The sequence below is a fragment of the Pan troglodytes genome, chromosome 6 (genome assembly GCF_028858775.2).
Source record: "Pan troglodytes isolate AG18354 chromosome 6, NHGRI_mPanTro3-v2.0_pri, whole genome shotgun sequence".
Taxonomy (NCBI): domain Eukaryota; kingdom Metazoa; phylum Chordata; class Mammalia; order Primates; family Hominidae; genus Pan; species Pan troglodytes.
Genome location: NC_072404.2, coordinates 149,294,817 through 149,313,868, shown reverse-complemented (window position 1 = coordinate 149,313,868; position 19,052 = coordinate 149,294,817). Strand labels below are relative to the sequence as shown.

The window sequence follows — 19,052 nt, the reverse complement described above, 5'->3', positions numbered from 1 at the left end:
TCAAGCTCCAGAGGATAGAAGAACTGGCAAAATAATTACAAAGCATTTCCCAAATATAGAGAGTGACAGAAATTAAAGAAGAAATTTTTAGGGGCTCTAAATCAGTGGTTCTCAACCTTCGTTGTTTGTTAAAATTGCCTGGGGACATGTTAAAAAAGCACAGGCATTTCTAATGCGATGAGGCTGAAAACCACTCCTTTACAACATAGGTTTCTCTGCCTCTGATTTGATTGGTCTGGGGTGTAGCCTGTTGCCCATGTCATACCTAGGAACAATTACATCAAAATCTCTGCATCAGTATTTTTACAGCTCTCTAACTGATTATAACTGATGTGCAGCTCGGTATTATGAGGTATTCTACTCTAAAAGGACTTATCTCAGGAAGCGAGTTCCACTTGTGAATGGGTTTTGAGTCAACAATGCACATTACAGTTTAATTAAAATGGGTTAAAATAAGACTTTATTTTTAGTGAAGAAATTTAGTTAAACTCTTTTAATGTCAGCATAGTTTTGTTTGAAATTAATATGGTTGTATACATTTATTAAGGGATGTTTAGCACACGTAGCAACCAAAAAGTAGCTACAGGCCTTAGTCAAGTGGCTCAAGGTATTAAAAAACAGCTCCTCCCACAGTCTTTCAGACCCACAAGATTATAATCCATTATCAACTGCATAATTGTTTAAGGTAGACAACCATTTTTCTTAGCAAGTATTCAACTCATCCAAACATTGGGCTTATAATAAGATGCTTCTATCATGTTAAAAAAATAGCCACTAGAAAGATAAGCAATTTGTAGTCGGAAAGTGGAGAGTCAATCCAAAATTTGGAAGGAACTGCCTAGAGAGGACTACACAAATTGGAGGCACAAAGTCAATCCCAGACATCATCAGTAATCAGTTACACTGATGATATGCACCCTTGATGTGATTTCATGAGAATGGTACCTCCCCTCTGTAGTTTTCCTTTTGAAAACCCACAAGCCCAGTCTAATCAGGAAAAGACACCAGATAAACCCAGATTGAAGAAGATTCTACAAATACCCAACCAGAATTCCTATAACTCTCAAGGTCACAAAAAACAAGGAAAGTCTAGGAAACTGTCACAGTCTAAATGAGCCTAAGGAGACATCACTATGTGATATATGTGATAACTGTGATATGGGAAAACTGTGGTATAAATGTGATATATCCTGGATGAGATCCTAGAACAGAAAAAGAAGATCAGGGAAAAACTAAGAAAATCTGAACTAAGTATAGACTTTCATTAATAATAATGTATCAATATTGATTCATTACTTGTAACATATGTATCATACTAATATATTAACAATAGGGGAACAGGATGAGAGAGATAAGGAGATTATCTGTAGTATCTTTGCAACTTTACACTAAATCTAAAAATATTATACAACAAAATTTTTATCATAAATCAATCCCAGGACCCCCACCATGGATATATTGACATTACTGCATGAATTGGGGTGTGTTATAAAATTGCAGCTAGAATCTTTGAGAATTGTGAGAAAAGCACAATGACTGGAAAAGGGTCACTATAGCAGTAGCCAAGCCTGAAACAGGCGGAAAGGGAAACCATGGTTATTTTATATTGGTTGACTTGAACATTTCTAAAAATCACTAAATGAATCAAATAATCAAATAACCAAATTGCAAAATAAGTCATCTGATGGTATGCAAATTTGCCAATAATATGAAATTAAGTTCCCGCAATAGTGGAACATCTGCCCTGAGCCTGATGGTGCCGGGAGAAATAAAATATTCTAAACAAATTACATAAATATAGCATCGGGCAGTGTCACCCAGAAGTTGTTTCATGGATAAAAAGCCCTGTGAGATACGCTGGGACAACAGAATTTCACTGAAAAGTAAGTTTAAGAAACATTCCACTGCTGTAATTATCTGGTTAATATAGTAAAGATTTTAGAGGTTTTCTGGTATTGAATTATATTTAATGTGCTTTAATATTTTCCAAGTCTATTTGATCATGAAACCTTTTCCCTTTAGCATTAGTTAACATCAATAGGAGAAATTTTGATGATGCAGAGCCAAAAACATCAACCTTCATCAGGAGGGTACATGTGATCTGAGGCTGGACAATTAAAGTAGTGAATGTTTTGATAGAACTAGGTAGGCATTTCAAGTATCTTTCAAAGGCTAAGAATATGGACTGGCATTATTTTTAACCTTTGTCAATGACCTCAGTGATGATCTACAGCACTGGCCAACAGAACTTTCTGTGATGACGAAAGTGTTCTATACCCATACTGTCCAATATAACAGCCACTGAGCATTTGAGACATGGCTAGTATGACAGAGGAACTACATTTTTAACTTTAATTAATTTAAATTTAAATAGCCACACAAGGCTAGTGGCTAATGTATAGGGCAATGTAATATCTAGAATATATTACACGGCATGATAACAAGACAGATGGAGTTTCTAACTTAGAAAATACTTGCAAAACAAAAATAGAGAGTGGCAAATTACAGAAATGTTTTATTGCAACTAAGATGAAATTCAAGAGGGGTTTGTACAATAATTCCATATATTTAGGTGTAGAAATTCTGTTTAGGCACAAGAAAATGATCAGAAATGACCACAACTTGCTTGTAAGCATTAAAGTGCTTCCATTAAAATAAAATATGCCCACCCTGCTGGAATGGTTCAATAGGAATACGGCATGAACGGTCCAATTAGTGGCTCTAACTGACGTAGTAGAAAGAAAATTAAACTGGGAATCTGAAGACCTGCTCCATCTCAGTTTGGCACAGACAGGTGATATAACCACCCTGAGACCTTCATTTCCTCATATGCAAAATGACTGAGTTAGACCAGATGATTTCTAAGATGCCTAACAATAATTTACCTGTAAGAAATAAGTATATAAATAATTGTATAACTAATACTGCAATTCACAAACCAATTCTGGCAACCAAAATTATGAGATTTATTTGCCCAAAAAATTAGAAGAATGTTTAACTCTGTGGTTGCTCAGACTGAAAAAGACTAGGGCATGGTTTTTCTTACTCTTATTATTCATGTATGTGGACTTAGCAAGAACTTCAGCAACGGGAACTCAGAGAGCTGGAGTGGGTAAGCCTGGTGTCAAAGATCCTACCCTAAGCCCCACATTCACAAAGGCCAACAGCCAAATCATCATCCAAGAGGGTGAACTTATGCCTGATCGGGGCTCCTAATCCTACAAGGTTTGTGTGTCCTTGACTCACAGACTGGAATTGTCACAGGCCCAAAAATCTTTAAAATCCAGAGATAGGGAAGTACAAGGCCACGGAAATATTTTTGGATGCATTACAATATTTTATAGAGAAAATAGTCATTAATAGTAATTATTTAATTTCTGAAGAGAGTACAAAAGAAGAATGAGGTTTAGACTGAAGCACAGGGGCTTCACTTAAAAAAAAATGACTTCCTAGATGGTATGGAGTAGAATATATAATCAAGGAGGTTGTAGAATCTCTAATCCCAGAGATTTTTACAAAATCCAAGATAGAGAGAAGGGCCTCCCTAAGGAAGCCATGGAGACAAAATAAGCCCTTGAGCCTCCTTCAAATTCTGTGTAGTCTATTTTTAAAAACAACCCATCTTTAAAACAAAAGGATAAGATGCAAAAGAAAATCACTACTGTTAAACTGAAAAATAGTCTAACAATTTTTATGTAGGTCATATATTGTTCTGAGAATTTTCTTAATGATAACAATTTTGGAGTCTTTATTTAGGGATCTTACAAACAGCAGGCATTACAAAGAGCCAGCATTATTTGTGCCTTTATTACAAGGTTGAAATTGTGATGAATGCAGGAAAACATGTAGAAACTTAGATCCTGAATGCCCAAGGCTAAATATGCTCCTGCTCACCTTCCTTGCACTGAAAGCACATCTGTTAAAGCAGGTCCTGAATGTAAGGGTCTTCTAGGGATAGGGATGGGAGGCTGAGACCGGGGTGGGGTGTGGGGGAAAGAGAGAGAGAGAGCGAGCAGGTGTGTAAGCACGCCTGGGACCTGACGATATTTTGGGAACCTCTGGATCCAGCCACTCTTGAAGTCCTTTGATTTATCAGCTGTATGAGTCAATGCATTCTTTTTCCTTCAATTAAGTCTGTGACTTTCAACTGAAAGAATCTTAAGCAGAAACAGTGTCAGAAAGACTGAGGGGAGAATACCAGAGGATAAGGAACAGGGAACTGTGTACTGTGTGGTAGGGGAAATGCAAGAGTGGTACCTTTGGTGTGGTCAGGAGCTAGATACAACCAGGAGACCCTTTTATGTCTAAAGGAGATAGAGAAACATTTAGGCAAACACTAAAAGAGATGAAAAAATTACCTTAGGAAAAAAATAATTAGTTTTAACCTCCTGAACAATGTATAGCCAGCCATGCTCTGCCACTAAAATGTAGAACTTTTTTTTCTCTACTTTCTTCTAAATGTAATACCTGACATGAAATGTTCAGGTGGATGAGACTCCTACTGTCCTATCTGAAGAGATATTCTGCTATGAAAATAATTTTCGGCCAGGCGCAGTGGCTCATGCCTGTAATCCCAGCACTTTGGGAGGCCGAGGCGGGCAGATCACGAGACCAGGAGTTCGAGACCAGCCTGGGCAATGTAGTGAAACCCTGCCTCTACTAAAAATACTAAAAATTAGCCAGGCGTGGTGGTGGGCGCCTGTAATCCTAGTTACTAGGGAGGCTGAGGCAGGAGAATCGCTTGAACCTGGGAAGCAGAGGTTGCAGTGAGCCGAGATCGCGCCACTGCATGAATCCATCTCAAAAAAAAAAAAAGAAAAAAAGAAAGAAAATAATTGTCTGCAAACTTTTTCCACCCTATCACAGCAATAGCTTCTTAAGCTTAATAAAACATGGCCTTTACCATACCAAATAGTTAACAGAATGTGGAACAAGAAATAAACTGAAGATCTTCTTGAGTTCTTCCCATCCTGCTGAGCATTTTCCTCATGTTCTCTAGTCTCCAGACTTGGAAACACTTTTGTTGCAGTAATCATTTGGTTCACTTTTCAAAAAAGAATAAAAAATAAAAAGCTGTCCCCTTGTTCCCTTTCTAGAGTCACATTGACATAGGGCAATCAAAGTAAGCCATTATCAGAGAATCCCCTGCTTTGTTCAAATTATAAACATCAATGGGCATCTCTCCTGGGAATTCAAAGAGCACATAAGTGGGGGTGAGCCAGGCTTGCTGTTAGTAGGATAAACCAGGCTTGCTTGATGCTTTGTTTTAGCAGACACCATAAGTAGTGATTACAGTTCACTTGGGTTTTGCACTGATCCTCAAAATGCTGACAGTTACTTAAATCACTCACTGGGTGGAATAATCACCCTGCAAGGAACTGAGAGGGTACAACTTATATTATAAAATGGAACTGAGCACATGAGGCAAAGGATTAACAGGCGTGGTAGATGAGATCTTTGTCAGAATAACAGAGATGATTATAGGGATGAATTAGACATCAACTTTACTGGGTACTTTCAGTGACATGAACACAACAGCTAAATTGTGCAATTACAAAGTTAAGCATAACTCAGAATGCATCTTTCTCCTTTTGAAAACAGTTGATGCCAGGTTAGCCTGTGTGAATCACTCAGTGGCTTGCTACAGAGGTTATGTACTATCTTGCTTTGTGAAGCCCTTTTAGAATGGGCAGAATAGAAATCTAGAATGGTATGTCATTAGAAGTAAGAGATTGTAGCATTAAATATTAGATGCTAATGACATACTAAATGAGAGCACCCCTTCTAAACATTACTAAATAAACTACCTAAGCAGCTCTGCATTTGCAAGTCAAAGAAAACTAGGAAAAGAGGCAAGTGGCCCCTTTTTTAGAGCTGCTCATTTTGCAATTAGCAAAGAAAAAATTAGTTCTTTCTGACTTTTTCTAGAGGGGAGAAGGGAGCAGAGTGGGTTTGGGAGACAAAATGGATAATTTAAACTGCTGCTTGTAATAGAACTGCCTGATATTATGGGATTATAAAGTTAAAGGGGCCTTTACGGATACCTCCTTATGTAAAATCTGCTCAAAAGTAATACTGTGCCCAAACTATCCTTAATTGGTAGACACATTTTCTATTCTTATAGATTTCTGAGAATAAACTTGTATAATTTCATCATCAGATAAAAAGCAGTCTTTTAGACTTGGGCATGGTGGTGCATGCTTGTAGTCCCAGCTACTTGGGAGGCTGAAATGGGAGGACCACCTAAAGCCAGAAGTTCAAGACTAGCCTGGGTAATACAGCAAGACTGTCTCAAAAATAAGTAGTATTTTCAATAAAAGACATAAGAATAAAAGTATAAATATGCAGTAATATTTTAAGGAGATTTCTGGTGCAGATTCTATGATCTCCCTCTGAAGCCCACTGCTTCAGTCCCTTCTTCCCACCCTGCATTGGCCCTTGGGATAGGCAGGGAATCAGCATGAGGCCATACAAGTAGTGAGCACTCAAGGGGTTCCTTAGACTCTTAGAGGATAAGCGAATAATTTACTCTGTGAATTTAATCCACACCTTTCCATCTCTAGGCTGGAAACATGGTTAATCAAGTAATAATACCTTCTCAAATGACGGTGATTTAAAAAAAGCTCACTCTGACATGTACAGTCCAAATAATGTGTTTTCTTTCTAATAACTGTCTAATAGCCCTAATATTAAATTCAGAGGTGATTTTGCTTCCTTATCCTTCCTGCTGTTTCTTTTGCTTTTTCTATCCTGTTTCTGTCTCTTCATTCACACATCTAAATCTGTCTTTTGGTCTGCACGTGGTTGCTCACGCCTGTAATCCAGCACTTTGGGAGGCCGAGGCAGGTGGATCGCTTGAGCCCAGGAGTTTGAGACCAGGTGTGGTGGTGCACACTTGTAATCCCAGCTACTCCGGAGGCTGAAGCATGAGAATCGCTTTAACCCAGGAGGCAGAGGTTGCTGTGAGCTGAGATTGTGCCACTGCACTCCAGCCTGGGCAACAGAGTGAGACTGTCGCAACAAATAAAGAATAAATCTGCCTTTTCCTTTATGCCTTCTTCATATCATGTTTTCTTTGTCTCTATTTTAACTGTGTTATACATACTCCTGAAGTAATGCTTTAAATATAATTTTATAGTTATTAAAGTTTATGTGCCCTAAAGTTTTCAAATTATTTTTCTCTAAGTCATTGGTCTTTCATAGAAAAAGAGGTTCCCCCTAATTTCATGTTCTGTTCCTTAATTTCTTTGAAATCTGTAATTGCTATCTCTTAGCCATCTTTTTTCCAGAATAATTGTTGTCTTCATTGACTCTATTTTCTAGCACCTTAATCACTTCTATGACTAATAAAAAGATTAGCTTTATGTCAAGTAAAATGAGAATGTCAGCTGTGCATACAGCCCTGAGCTCCGAGACAGTTTCTGTCCTTGAGAAGTTGTTGTAAGGAGGAAAAAAGGTATTGCTTTCTGTTCTTGAGACATAATGGCTCAATCCTAGATGAATTTATGTTTCTAAGGCTATGTTAATATCAAGCCACATTAACATGGGCCTTTCCTGGATTCCCACATTCCACACAGGGAAACCAAGATTAGTTCCTTTCCCAGAATCACAAAGTACAAGAGGTGCAACACAAGCAGAATTCTAACCAGGATCTTCTGACAGCTTGGGACACGCCCCCATACGGTGACCAGTGTACACTCTCATCTTTCAATGAACGCATTCAGTCTAGTTCCTCAATTGTCCCCACAACAGCTTCCTACTAGATACTTACTCTGGGATGTAGAAAGATTGGAGAAAGCTGACTTTGTTCGACTTGCCAACCATTCCAGGCTTTCATGCATGTTGGCCAAGGCTTTGAGGTCACTGACGTCACGAAGGATGTCTTGTGGAGGGATTAATTTATCACCCAGGTTCCCAATAAGAACTTCAGACTCCTTGCCAAAAGCTGCCCTGAAAAGCAAATCGGAAACACACTTCATATATACAGCATGGAAAAGGTAGGACTGGGCAACACTGTTTTAGGCACACCTAGCACAAGGACTGACATGAGCACTATTTTACAGCGTGCTCTTTTTCCTAGGTTTAACTTTGTGAGACAACTATCACATGCCTGCTTAACATGATTCTGATAGGGGAAAAAGTTCTTGGAAGAAGAAATAAGTGACTCCAATGATTGTGCCTTCAACACGGACCAGTATGGGCCTGATTTATACAGTGACGGTTCCTGGGGATGGCGTCTATACTGCTCTCCTGTAGGTGTTTTCCTTGCCTCTTCTTATGCTATAGAAGTTGATAAACAGCTTAGGGTGTTAAATATGTACATGGTTTAAAGTTTATTGTAGTGAAAATAAAATAACCAAGTTAATCTGGCACCTAGAAAATATTGAATAATGTTCAAAAGCAAAGAAGATCCAGCCTCTTTAAAAGAGGAGGTTACAACTGAGATGGATGACAGGCTTCATTTATTCATTTACTTAGTTGTTCTAAAAAGGATCCAACACACATAAAGTAAAGTATTAAGGCATTTAGCATTTGGAAAAAGAAACCAATTTAAAAAAATCAATGCTGGGATCCTTTTACTGACTGGAAAAATATAATCCAGTGGGTTTCACGCAGAGCCCAATATCTTCAAAATGTTTTGCAGGGGGCAGGGCGGGGTTGAAAAATCAAGTTACAGGGGGTTACAAAGGATGAAGCTGGAAGGGACCTGAGATCATATAGCTCAGCCACTGCGGAGATGAAGAACTGGAGGCTCCAACAGTTAACTGTTCTGCCTACATGACACATGAGTGGGCAAAGCTAGGACTCAGGCTTTCTAATTTCCACAGCTCTCTTTCCTTTTAAAAAGGAAGAGGGCTAAAATTAGAAAAGATGACTGAGGGCCGGGCGCAGTGGCTCAAGCCTGTAATCTTAGCACTTTGGGAGGCTGAGGCAGGTGGATTGCCTGAGCTCAGGAGTTCGAGACCAGCCTGGGCAACAACAGTGAAACCCCGTCTCTACTAAAATACAAAAAATTAGCCGGGCATGCCGGCATGCACCTGCAGCCCCAGCTACTTGGGAGGCTGAGGCAGGAGAATCGCTTGAACCCGGGAGGCGGAGGTTGCAGTGAGCCGAGATCGTGCCATTGCACTCCAGCCTGGGCAACAGAGCATGAGACTCTGTCTCCAAAAAAACAAAACAAAACAAAACAAAAAAGATGACTGAGAATGTTAGGGGAAAAAAATCAAGAAAGTTATACACAGGTGGGTAAGCAGAGATGACGCTGGAGGAGGTTGAAATAGGCACCTGGAGAGTTTTCTGCAAGACCCAAGGCTTTTAAAATCTCACACACCTTACGTGAGAAGAAGCAAGGGCTTAATTTAACTAGAACAAGCCAAATTAAGTTTCAAGCATGCAGTGATTAATAAAAATTGTTGACACATAGTCAGAAAGATGCTTAATTGACACATAGGTGTTTAGTGCCCAGCACTACAGCAGATGCCCAATGTTGAAAGAAACAACTGCTGTGAATCAAATCGTTATCTAAAATGTTAATGCTACCAAGTAGTGAGTCACGACTAGCCTCCTTATTTTAGCCGAGGGTTATCTTTTTTAAAGGAAACGTCACAGTTGATGTTGAGGCAATGAAGAGCAGTGAACCGAGCGCATGGAATGTGGGTGTGCACCAATCTGATCTGAGGGGCTTGGAAAAGGTCTTGGGGTGGGGCCCTGAATTCTGCATTTCTAACTGATTTCCAGGTGATGCCCAGGCTGCTTGTCTGAAAAGTGTTTTCCTTGAGTGGCAAGGGTGGGACACAGACTTCAAAGTGAGATAAACCCAGGTTTGAATACTGAATGTGCCACTTGCTTGTTGTGTGACACTGCTTAACTCCAAGCATTATTATCTGGAGGTAAAAGAACTGACCTGATATGAAGTAATGTTAAGGATTAAATGTGATTTTTAAAGCTTTTCATTGGGAAAATTTCAATAATTATGAAAGTAGAAAGAAGAGTATAACAAACCCCCATGTAACTGTCTTCCAGCTTCAACTATTAGAAACTCATGGAAGTCTTATTCCATTTATCCTTATTTATGCCTCCCCATCACCACTTTAGAATATTTTAAGGCAAATCATTCAGGGGATGCTTTTAAATGCATAACACAGTGCAAACAGTTTTTACTTGGTAAAAACTATTGTTATTATTCTTAGGTCTGTTGAGATGGCTAGTTTATTTAGTGGGATGATGAATGAATTTAGGTAAGAGAGAGCAGGAGGAAATATGTTACATATCAAGGGCTAGTTTTACAAATACCAACCACAGCATCTTACAGCCCAGACTTTCATCAGAATTTTCAAGATGTTAATTATTGTGACAGAAACCATTAGCGGCCTACCCAGTATCCATTATCCCATGCGTTCTTGGTAAAAGTACCCTGATGTTGTTGGGGTCAGCAATGTGCCCAACTTAAGATGAAACAAAACAAAAAACCCCACCAAGTTTTCCTGCCCTTCTTGCAGATGTGGTGGCCAGTGAGATGTAAACTGAAATCAGTAGATGGGCATCAAGGAGGCTCTCTTAAGCAATCTTAGTTGGCAGAGACTCTTTTGCCTTCTCTCTTAATGGAATGAAGCCACGGCAACTGGGGCTGCAGTAGCTCTTCTCAAACATCGGGTGACCTTGAGTATGGAAGCCAGTGCTGAGCATAATGGAGCCCAAAGATGGTGGGGCAATGGTGCACTGATGCCATCATGGAGCAATAGTGCAGTCCCAGACAATAAAAATGCTTTTGAGCTTCATGTCATAGCAGAGAAAAATGAAACCCTACTTGTTTAAGCCACTGCTATTTCAAGTTTCTGTTAGTAGCTGCTAAATGCAATTTCTAGCTGACTCATTTATCTAATTAGCATACGAGATGTCATCCCAAGAAAACTTTCTCTGAATTTGGATAGCTCTAAAATCCACTTACTAGGAAAAGCAAAACAATGTCTCCTCCGTGATTTGAGCCCAGAAGACATTTATAGTATTTCCCTTGGCTGTCACTCAGTCAGGTTGTAAATATTTAGTTTTCTTAATCTGCCCTTATATATCAACTCTTCGAGCCCCTTAATCATCTGTGATAGATATAACACAAAAAATGCCTCTGGGTGGTGAAAAAGCAACAGCGGGGGGCAAATGGCTTTGAAAACCAGGCTTGGAGCCATTTTTATGCATATTAGGTGTAGCCCTAGGTGGAATGCGACAATTAAGACAAATGTATTTATGTAAGAAGTCTAATCTGCTTGAGTGGGGATCTTGGGCCCTGGGCATGTCTGCCGTGTGCTGCCAGCGCTTGATGCCTATCCCATTTCCCTCTGGCTCACTGGGATTTGCTTAACCTCCTCAGACAGGAGAGCAATAGACTGAGAAAAATACAAACTGCTTCATGTTGAATACACAGCAGACATCTCATTTGACAGGAATCCATAATCACCCCCTAACAACCTGAAAAGAGCACAGAAACCATGACACAGAGAATAAGTGATTGACAGCTATAACCATTTCACACAAAAAATCATTCCTTCGAGGATTTGTGTGTGTCAAAGAGCTTGGTGGAAGGTTTTTATGTGTTAGAATAACCTTAAAGGGATGGCTTTAGCTGTTTGACTACAGATTTTTTTCCAATCCCTCTGATTTATTAAATTATGATCTATCTATACTATGGAAAACCATGAAGTCATTAGGAATTATGTATATAAAAAACTTGGTAACAGAAAAATGTTTGGTGTAGCTTATTTTTCATTATGATATGCAGTTGTGTAAAATAAACTTATACAACTATAGGTACTGTATGATATTAAGAAAATAAATAAATATATGAGCCGAAAAAAGGTTGGATATCTATATGCCAAAATGTCAACTGCAGAAATGTATCATGCTTTGTGCTTTTCTATACTGTCCATATGTTCTTCAAAAAACAACTTCACGTTTTAGTGAAGAGAAAAACGGAACGTCTCACCACATATGAGAGAACTTTCAAATGGGCATGCCAGGAATCCCAGCACATAAAACTGGAGGACATTGGGTATTAGTTACTTGTGCCAAGGTGGGAGGCAATGGGCGCACTGGCCTGAAGCTGGTCTGGACTGGTGGCTCCAGGCTTGCGGAAGACACAGTCACTTGTCCCCTGCAGAAGACCTCGCAGCCAGAATGGCTGCTGCCTGGCAACTGGACAGTATTATTTCCGCTTCCTAGGCCTGAATTTTTATGTACCCTTCATCTTCTGCTTATTATGATAACACATTATTTAATGAAGACACTATGTATTTTTGAGTGAAACAGGCAGCAAATTAACATTGTCTTCAGAAGGTGAAGTAACAGAAACTCAGAGGTAACAGGCATTCAGCAATTGCTCAAAGATGATCTGACACAGCCAGGAGCAGAAATCAGAACTCAAAACATGAATGTTTTGGGTACTGGATCCCATCTGAGGACTTGCCTTCCAAATCAGTTGGCCAACAGGCTCACATAGAAGCCTATGAAACTAAAGAAGAATGTTAAACCTGTTAAGCCTAATTTTTACCACATAATTATTTATAATCTTTGAAGAGCTCTATCTGACAAGAATTCATTTAAGGTAATTTTGCCAGGAGTGTTAAACCTATTTAACTTAATTTTACCACACAATTACAATCTTTAAAAAGGTCTATCTGACAAGAATTCATTTAAGGAAATTTTGCCAAAGATGCTCAAAATTGTCTCCATTTAGTCTTTAAAGAATTCTGTTAGCTACTGAAAGGAAAGCAAAAAAGAAAAAAAAAAATCTGCGCTTTCAGCAGACCTGATGCAATTATGAACGAAACATTACAAAAGGTTTCAGGGATTGGTCTGCAGACCTGTGCTGTATCTGATCACATTTTATTTATACACTCTCTCTCTCTCTCTCTCTCTCTCTCCTGGTCCTGTTCCCCAAATCTTTCATCACCACTTCCTATTGCTGAGCCCAGACCTGAGATAACTGCCCTAAGAGCCTAGGAAATGCTGCCTGCAAAGTCAGTTCCCCTGTGATAAAGAACAGAGCAGGGGAAAGGTCAGGACAGACTCAAATGGCCAAGACTATTGACAACAGTGGTAATTGGTTACAAGGCCGCAACATAAAACTAACACATATGGTAATGATATGGGTACATAAGAGAATGTCTTTCTTCTTGGGAAATGCATGCTAAAGAGTTTAAGAATAGAGGCCATTATGTCTGTGGCCTACTTTTGAATGGTTTGGCAAGGAAATGTGTGTATATATTTGGAGATAGTATAGAGTGAGTATAGCAAGATGTCAGTGGTCAGGAAATCTCAGTCAGTATATGGTACATATGCATTCACTGCACTGTTAACTTTTCTGTGGGTTTACTATTTTTCAAATTTCTAAAATAACAACAAAGAGTTAAGCTCAGGGAACAAATAAGAAGTGAGAAAAAGAATTTTTTGTTGGGTTTTTCAAAATCAGTATCTCTCCTACTCCTGTCCAAAATAGTTCCTAAGATGGTGAGCTCCTGGGAATCACTTCCACATAGACCCCTTGACAGTGCTCTTTAAGTTTCTTCCCAGCGTGCTGTTTCTGGAAATGAAGGTTTTACACAAAATATAACATGTACGATAAGAAGTTAATGCACCAATTACAAACTTAAGCAATATTACGAAAGCAATCAGAATCCCCGCAAACTGTCTCTGCCATTTTAATTTCAGATCTGGAGAGAGAAAATTTAGAATGACAGTCAGTTACATTTTGACATGTTCAATCCAGGAACGCATAAATGCATAGTTTCTTCTGTCAGTCTATCTTTCTGTCCTTGTATAAGTATTTTGGAGTGGTTTATGTGCTGTGTTCTTAAGGCTGAGCACAGAAAAACTATTATGCATAATTTAGCCTCTTCTAGAAGAAGCAAGGTTAGAGTTACCAAGGCTATGGCAGAGGCAAAGGTCTAGAGAGTAAATTGCAGACACCATTCTGCTAAGGCAGCTTTGCCACCATGCAGGCTCCCAGTCTAAAAGAAAGACACAAACACATCACCCTTATGGAGGCTGGGTTGGTAGCAGAACACCAGGATTCGGACAGCTTCTCCAATTAGAGGCCAAGATGTTAATCACAGGTCAAGGTGTGTGATCAGTTCAAATGCATTAGTATGAGAGATTTATTATGTTTTGAAAACACCTGTTCCTATTTGACTCAGCTCTATATAACGTGTATGAGAAGAAATTCTTTAAAATTTCTCTATAATTATACTTTTAGTTTAAGTTACAGTTTTTCTTTCCTAGCAGCATAACTTTTGTTCTTTTGCCTATATTATTAACAATATATTCTATATATTAAATAGTTAACTTTTTTATTTCTGAGTAATTTTCAATTGCCAATATAAAACTGCAGCTCAGAATTTGGGCAAACAATTAAGTCTTTGTACTCCATATTCTGAGATTCCTCCTACACTATCCTTTCTCTTATTTGAATCCATTACTTATATATCAAGTAGCACATGAATACAGACATACATTCATTCAACAAGTATTTATTGAGCCACTATTGGGTGACTCATATGATGTCTGTCATTAAACACTTAAATTCTAGAACAATAAAACCGGCTAGGCAACCTGGTCATTAACCTTATGCCTTTGATATCAGTGTTGAATCCTGAGTTTATCTAAGAACTTGATCCTTTCAAAAGCAATTACAGGCAGCTTTTGGTTGTATGACAAGGTTTTTCTGGAAACCTCACTGGAAAATAGTTAATTATCAAATAATTGACCAAATTTTCTTTTAAAACAGCTTTACAATTGAAGGTTGTGTTTCTGAGACATCAAATAAATGACGAATGCTTGAAAAAAAAAATGCCATAAATGTAAACTAGAACCTGAAGTAGTAACTAAAAATAGTACAATTATATTCAAAGTTCCACAAAATGGGTAGAAATATACTAGGTGATTACACAAGGGGTTCCAACCTACTCTGAAGCATAAATATCTGGCTTAAAAACAGAGCTTTACTGGATGTTAAATAAGACCTAATAGGCTAGTTAAAACAAATAAATACACATAAACACATACACACACACACAAACATCACTTAAGAAAAAAATAGCCAATAAGTTGGAGACTCACAGGTTGTCGTTTACAGAGGAAGAGCTGGAGGTGCAGAGGAGGAGGGGATACACGGGGAGTTAGTGGCACAGAGGGCAGAAACCCAAGGCTCAGTCTCAGGGTTTCTCCACGTTTTGTATCCCCGTTTTTGGTACCAAGCAGAAGAGTACACTGATGTATCAGTGGGTAAAGACAATGAAAAAATTCCATGAAAACTGATACTAGAAACTAAGCAAAAAGCTAACTGCAAAGCAGCATGTTACTTTGATGCTGACAGCACCAGCTCAGAGTTATGATATGTAGACTTGGAACACAATTGCATGGAAATGCTCTATGAGTTTGGAAAAAGAATGCATCTTTCTTTAGCTAAGACACTCAAATAAGCTTGGCCACTAACTTTGCTTCATAGATATTGTCAAGCAACACTAGGTATAAACAATTAGGTTCATGTTTTTTCTTTAGGTGCTAGGACTTCTGTAGGTATGCAGTTTTTCTGCCAGGAGTCACTGTATAACATGCATGATACAGTGCATAATTATAACAGTAACTTTCCAAAAAGAATTCCTGAACTTCAAAATAGATTACCAGGTGATAGGAGTAAAATAACCAATAATCACTTATTATAAGTTGAACACATTATACTCTGGTTTTTCCACTACTGAGTATAGGTTTAAAAGCCATACTTTATATAGCATTGAATTCCTTCCCCTGAGTATACCAGCTTATTGATTATCCTGGTTATTTCTCAAATTGCCATATGATTTCCTCTTGAAGAATCGAAATCTGTTCAGAGCAGAGACATTAAACAATTGACCTCAGCCAAAAGCAAGGAGGTGTCAGGTAAGGTTTCTCTTCTCTTGGAATAGAGAAGAGAAGGGATGAGGAATGAGCAGGGGAGGGGGTTTTAGGAGGAAGGAAGAGAGAGATGTGAACCTTGGCAGGGGCAAAATGAGATACACATTGATGCAAAGAAGGGAGCAATAGACATGGGACTACTTGAGGGTGAAGGGTAGGAGGAGGGTTAGAATCAAAACACTACCCATCGGGTACTATGTTTCTTAACTGGGTGACAAAATATTCTGTAGGCTAAATCCCGATGACATGCAATTTACCCATGTAACAAACCTGCATACACACCCCTGAATCTAAAATAAAAGTTGGAAAGTAAAAAAACAGAGATACTATAAAGAAGAGTAAACGCTTTGTGTAAAATTGGCAAAAAAGTGAAAATGGCTTAAGATGATCCATTTTTTTTCTGGGATAGAAGTGTTAGAATGACAGAGTATTTGGGAGCAGTAGGTAACTATCAGAGCAGTCACAGGGTTTGAGGATGTGTGGAGAATTGTTTTTAAAACAAATAACAATTCTAAACCAAAGGAATAATTACCCATGGTTAAATAACCTACACTAATCAGTAGTGACCCCACTGTCCTACCACTCCCCAGTCTCAGTCTTGTGCCCCAGAAACAACCATATATAACTGTCTAAAAAGGTACTACTGTAACCGGGCGTGGTGGCTCATGCCTATAATACCAGCACGTTGGGAGGCCAAGGCGGATAGATCACGAGGTCAGGAGTTCAAGACCAGCCTGGCCAATACGGTGAAACCCCATCTCTACTAAAAATACAAAAAATAGCCGGGTGTGGCGGTGCGTGCCTGTAGTCCCAGCTACTTGGGAGACTGAGGCAGAAGAATCACTTGAACCCGGGAGGTGGAGGTTGCAGTGAGCCGAGATGGTGCCACTGCACTCCAGCCTGGGCGACAGATGGAGACTCCGTCTCAAAAAAAAAAAAAAAAAAAAAAAAAAAGGTACTACTGTTTCTAAATTCTTCCAGTAGTTTTTCACCATCTCTCTAAAGAATCTGTTGAAACGGCTACTTGTTGATGTTAATTTTAGACACTGTCTTCTGACCTCTTGCTTGATGGATGGGTGAGGACCCCCTCCTCTGAGCTCCAATTCCATCCCCTTCCTCTTTCTAATGCTTTTTAGTTCTCTGGCCTCTTCTGTGTAGGTTTATCCATATTTTTCCCTCCAGCAGTAGCACTCACCACACTATTAAGGGTCTGCTTACTGGTTTGACTCACCCACAGACTGTGAGTGAGGGGAGCAGGGTGGAGTGTGGAGCGGGAGGAGGGTTTCTGGGAGGAGATGCTGGAGGAGTTGATACCTAAGCTGAATCTTGATGGCAAAGGTGAGTATGAAAGAGGATGGTGGACTAGGAAGTGGAAACAATTCAACAGGGAGAGAAAGACAGATGTGAGGAGGCAAATGGTCCTTCACCCCCTGGCAGGGAATTTCAGCTTGCAGCAGAGAACAGGCATCAGCAGAGACAGAGTGGGGCCAAGATTACAGCAGGCACGGGCTTTCGGCAGTGCTACTAGAGCGTCTCACCGCTTGCCCTTGTCTCAGGAACACTTCTGTGTGCAACCTACCCAGGCTTGATCACAGGCATCCTGCCCACCACCACAATGGCACAGGTGACCACTGCCAGCCTGACTTTCTCAAGGGCTAAGTGGGACTACCTTGGAAGAATTGCATTTTTTTCTTTTATTAAGCCTCAAATGAAAGAGGAATGGTATTAAATGTCCACCTTAATGGAAAAAAATTAAATAATTATATCTAAAATTAAATAAAAAATGAAATTTAGAAAACAAATTAGTGACACTTTAATGATACTAACAGATAATTATAATTCTCAAATAATTGTCCAAATACACTAGCATTAATGTGATGTGTAGCGGAGATTTTAAATTTTGTTTTCTTCCATTTACTGCCACTCTTATGCTAACAAGAATGGTATCATTTTCATATAATAACAAAATGCCTAATTCAATCATCTTGAACATTAATTGATATGTTTGCAGCTGAGTCTCCAGTTAATGACCTGTCTTTTTTGTTTAGTTTTGAGATTTAAGTCAGCTTCTCATCCAGACTTGCCTGGCAGCGTTCTATATCCATCTATGACCTTCATCTCATTTAACTGCAGCAAAGAAAATATTTTAGTAAAGCATTTTTTACTCTTGCACTTATTTAATATATTCATGTTTTCTGATTTATCTTTCCTTTTATAATTATATTTTAAAAGTTATATTAAGCATCCAGAGATAATGAAATAAATGTCTCCAATTTATGAACATAAATATGAACACTTTGTTCAAGATAGCTAAAGTCTTTTTTTCCTGCTTCGCCCCTTTCATTTACTCCTTCAAACTTATCTGAAGATTCTTCAATAGCTATAGTTATCTGGAAACTTTTAACAGCTGTTGCTTATATTACGTTGAGAATCTTTCAAATTTCCAACAGGAACTTTTCTGAAAATCATTTATGCTCTACTTTATTCATATAATTTCCACATCTAAACACATTCCTGGCTCTGCTAGATTTCTGCATCTCTTAGAATTGTTTAATCTGAATTGGATGAAAAAATTGAAGAGGTATAAAGACTTACTAAGGACAAAAACAAAACCAACTAGTTAATGATGGTGCTGAGGACCAGAATGTAGGCCAGTGGCTTTCCAAACGGAATTTCTTACTATGCATGTAACTTTCAGAGAGTTCACTGAAGGCTGAGGCCTCCCCAATTTTTTTTTTTTTTTTTTTTTTACATTTTATTCCTTTCATTTGAGGAGTGGCTGATCCTTCTCACTCATTCAACATTTACTGAGGACCTATGGTATGAGGACCTCTTAGCATACTAAGAGGATTCCACAGAAGAAAAGTAAAAGTGCAAACCTGCTTTCTGCTTTTATTCCTTTTTCACTGAACATTTAATATATGACTCGTGCCAAATAATAACTTAAGATCAACCATCTGGCTTGCTGGAAATGAATATTTTGCTGTTAATCATGTTGACTTCCTAATTTCATAAAACCACAAAAGGTAGTCATAGTAAACATACCACTCATTTGATTCTCCAGATAAAATAAAAAAGTTATTTTCTAAATAACTCAATAAATAAAAATA

General features: G+C 38.6%; 1 protein-coding gene across 2 annotated transcripts in view; it reads right to left on the bottom strand.

Annotated features, from left to right (window-relative positions):
- EXOC4 (exocyst complex component 4) overlaps nucleotides 1-19,052 on the bottom strand; it is an 806,860-nt gene that overhangs the window by 120,422 nt on the left and 667,386 nt on the right. For both annotated transcript variants that reach the window (XM_001139207.7, XM_063815016.1), the window contains exon 14: nucleotides 7,772-7,950. In XM_001139207.7, the coding sequence (XP_001139207.1) occupies nucleotides 7,772-7,950 (179 nt within the window). The remainder of the gene's footprint in view (nucleotides 1-7,771; nucleotides 7,951-19,052) is intronic.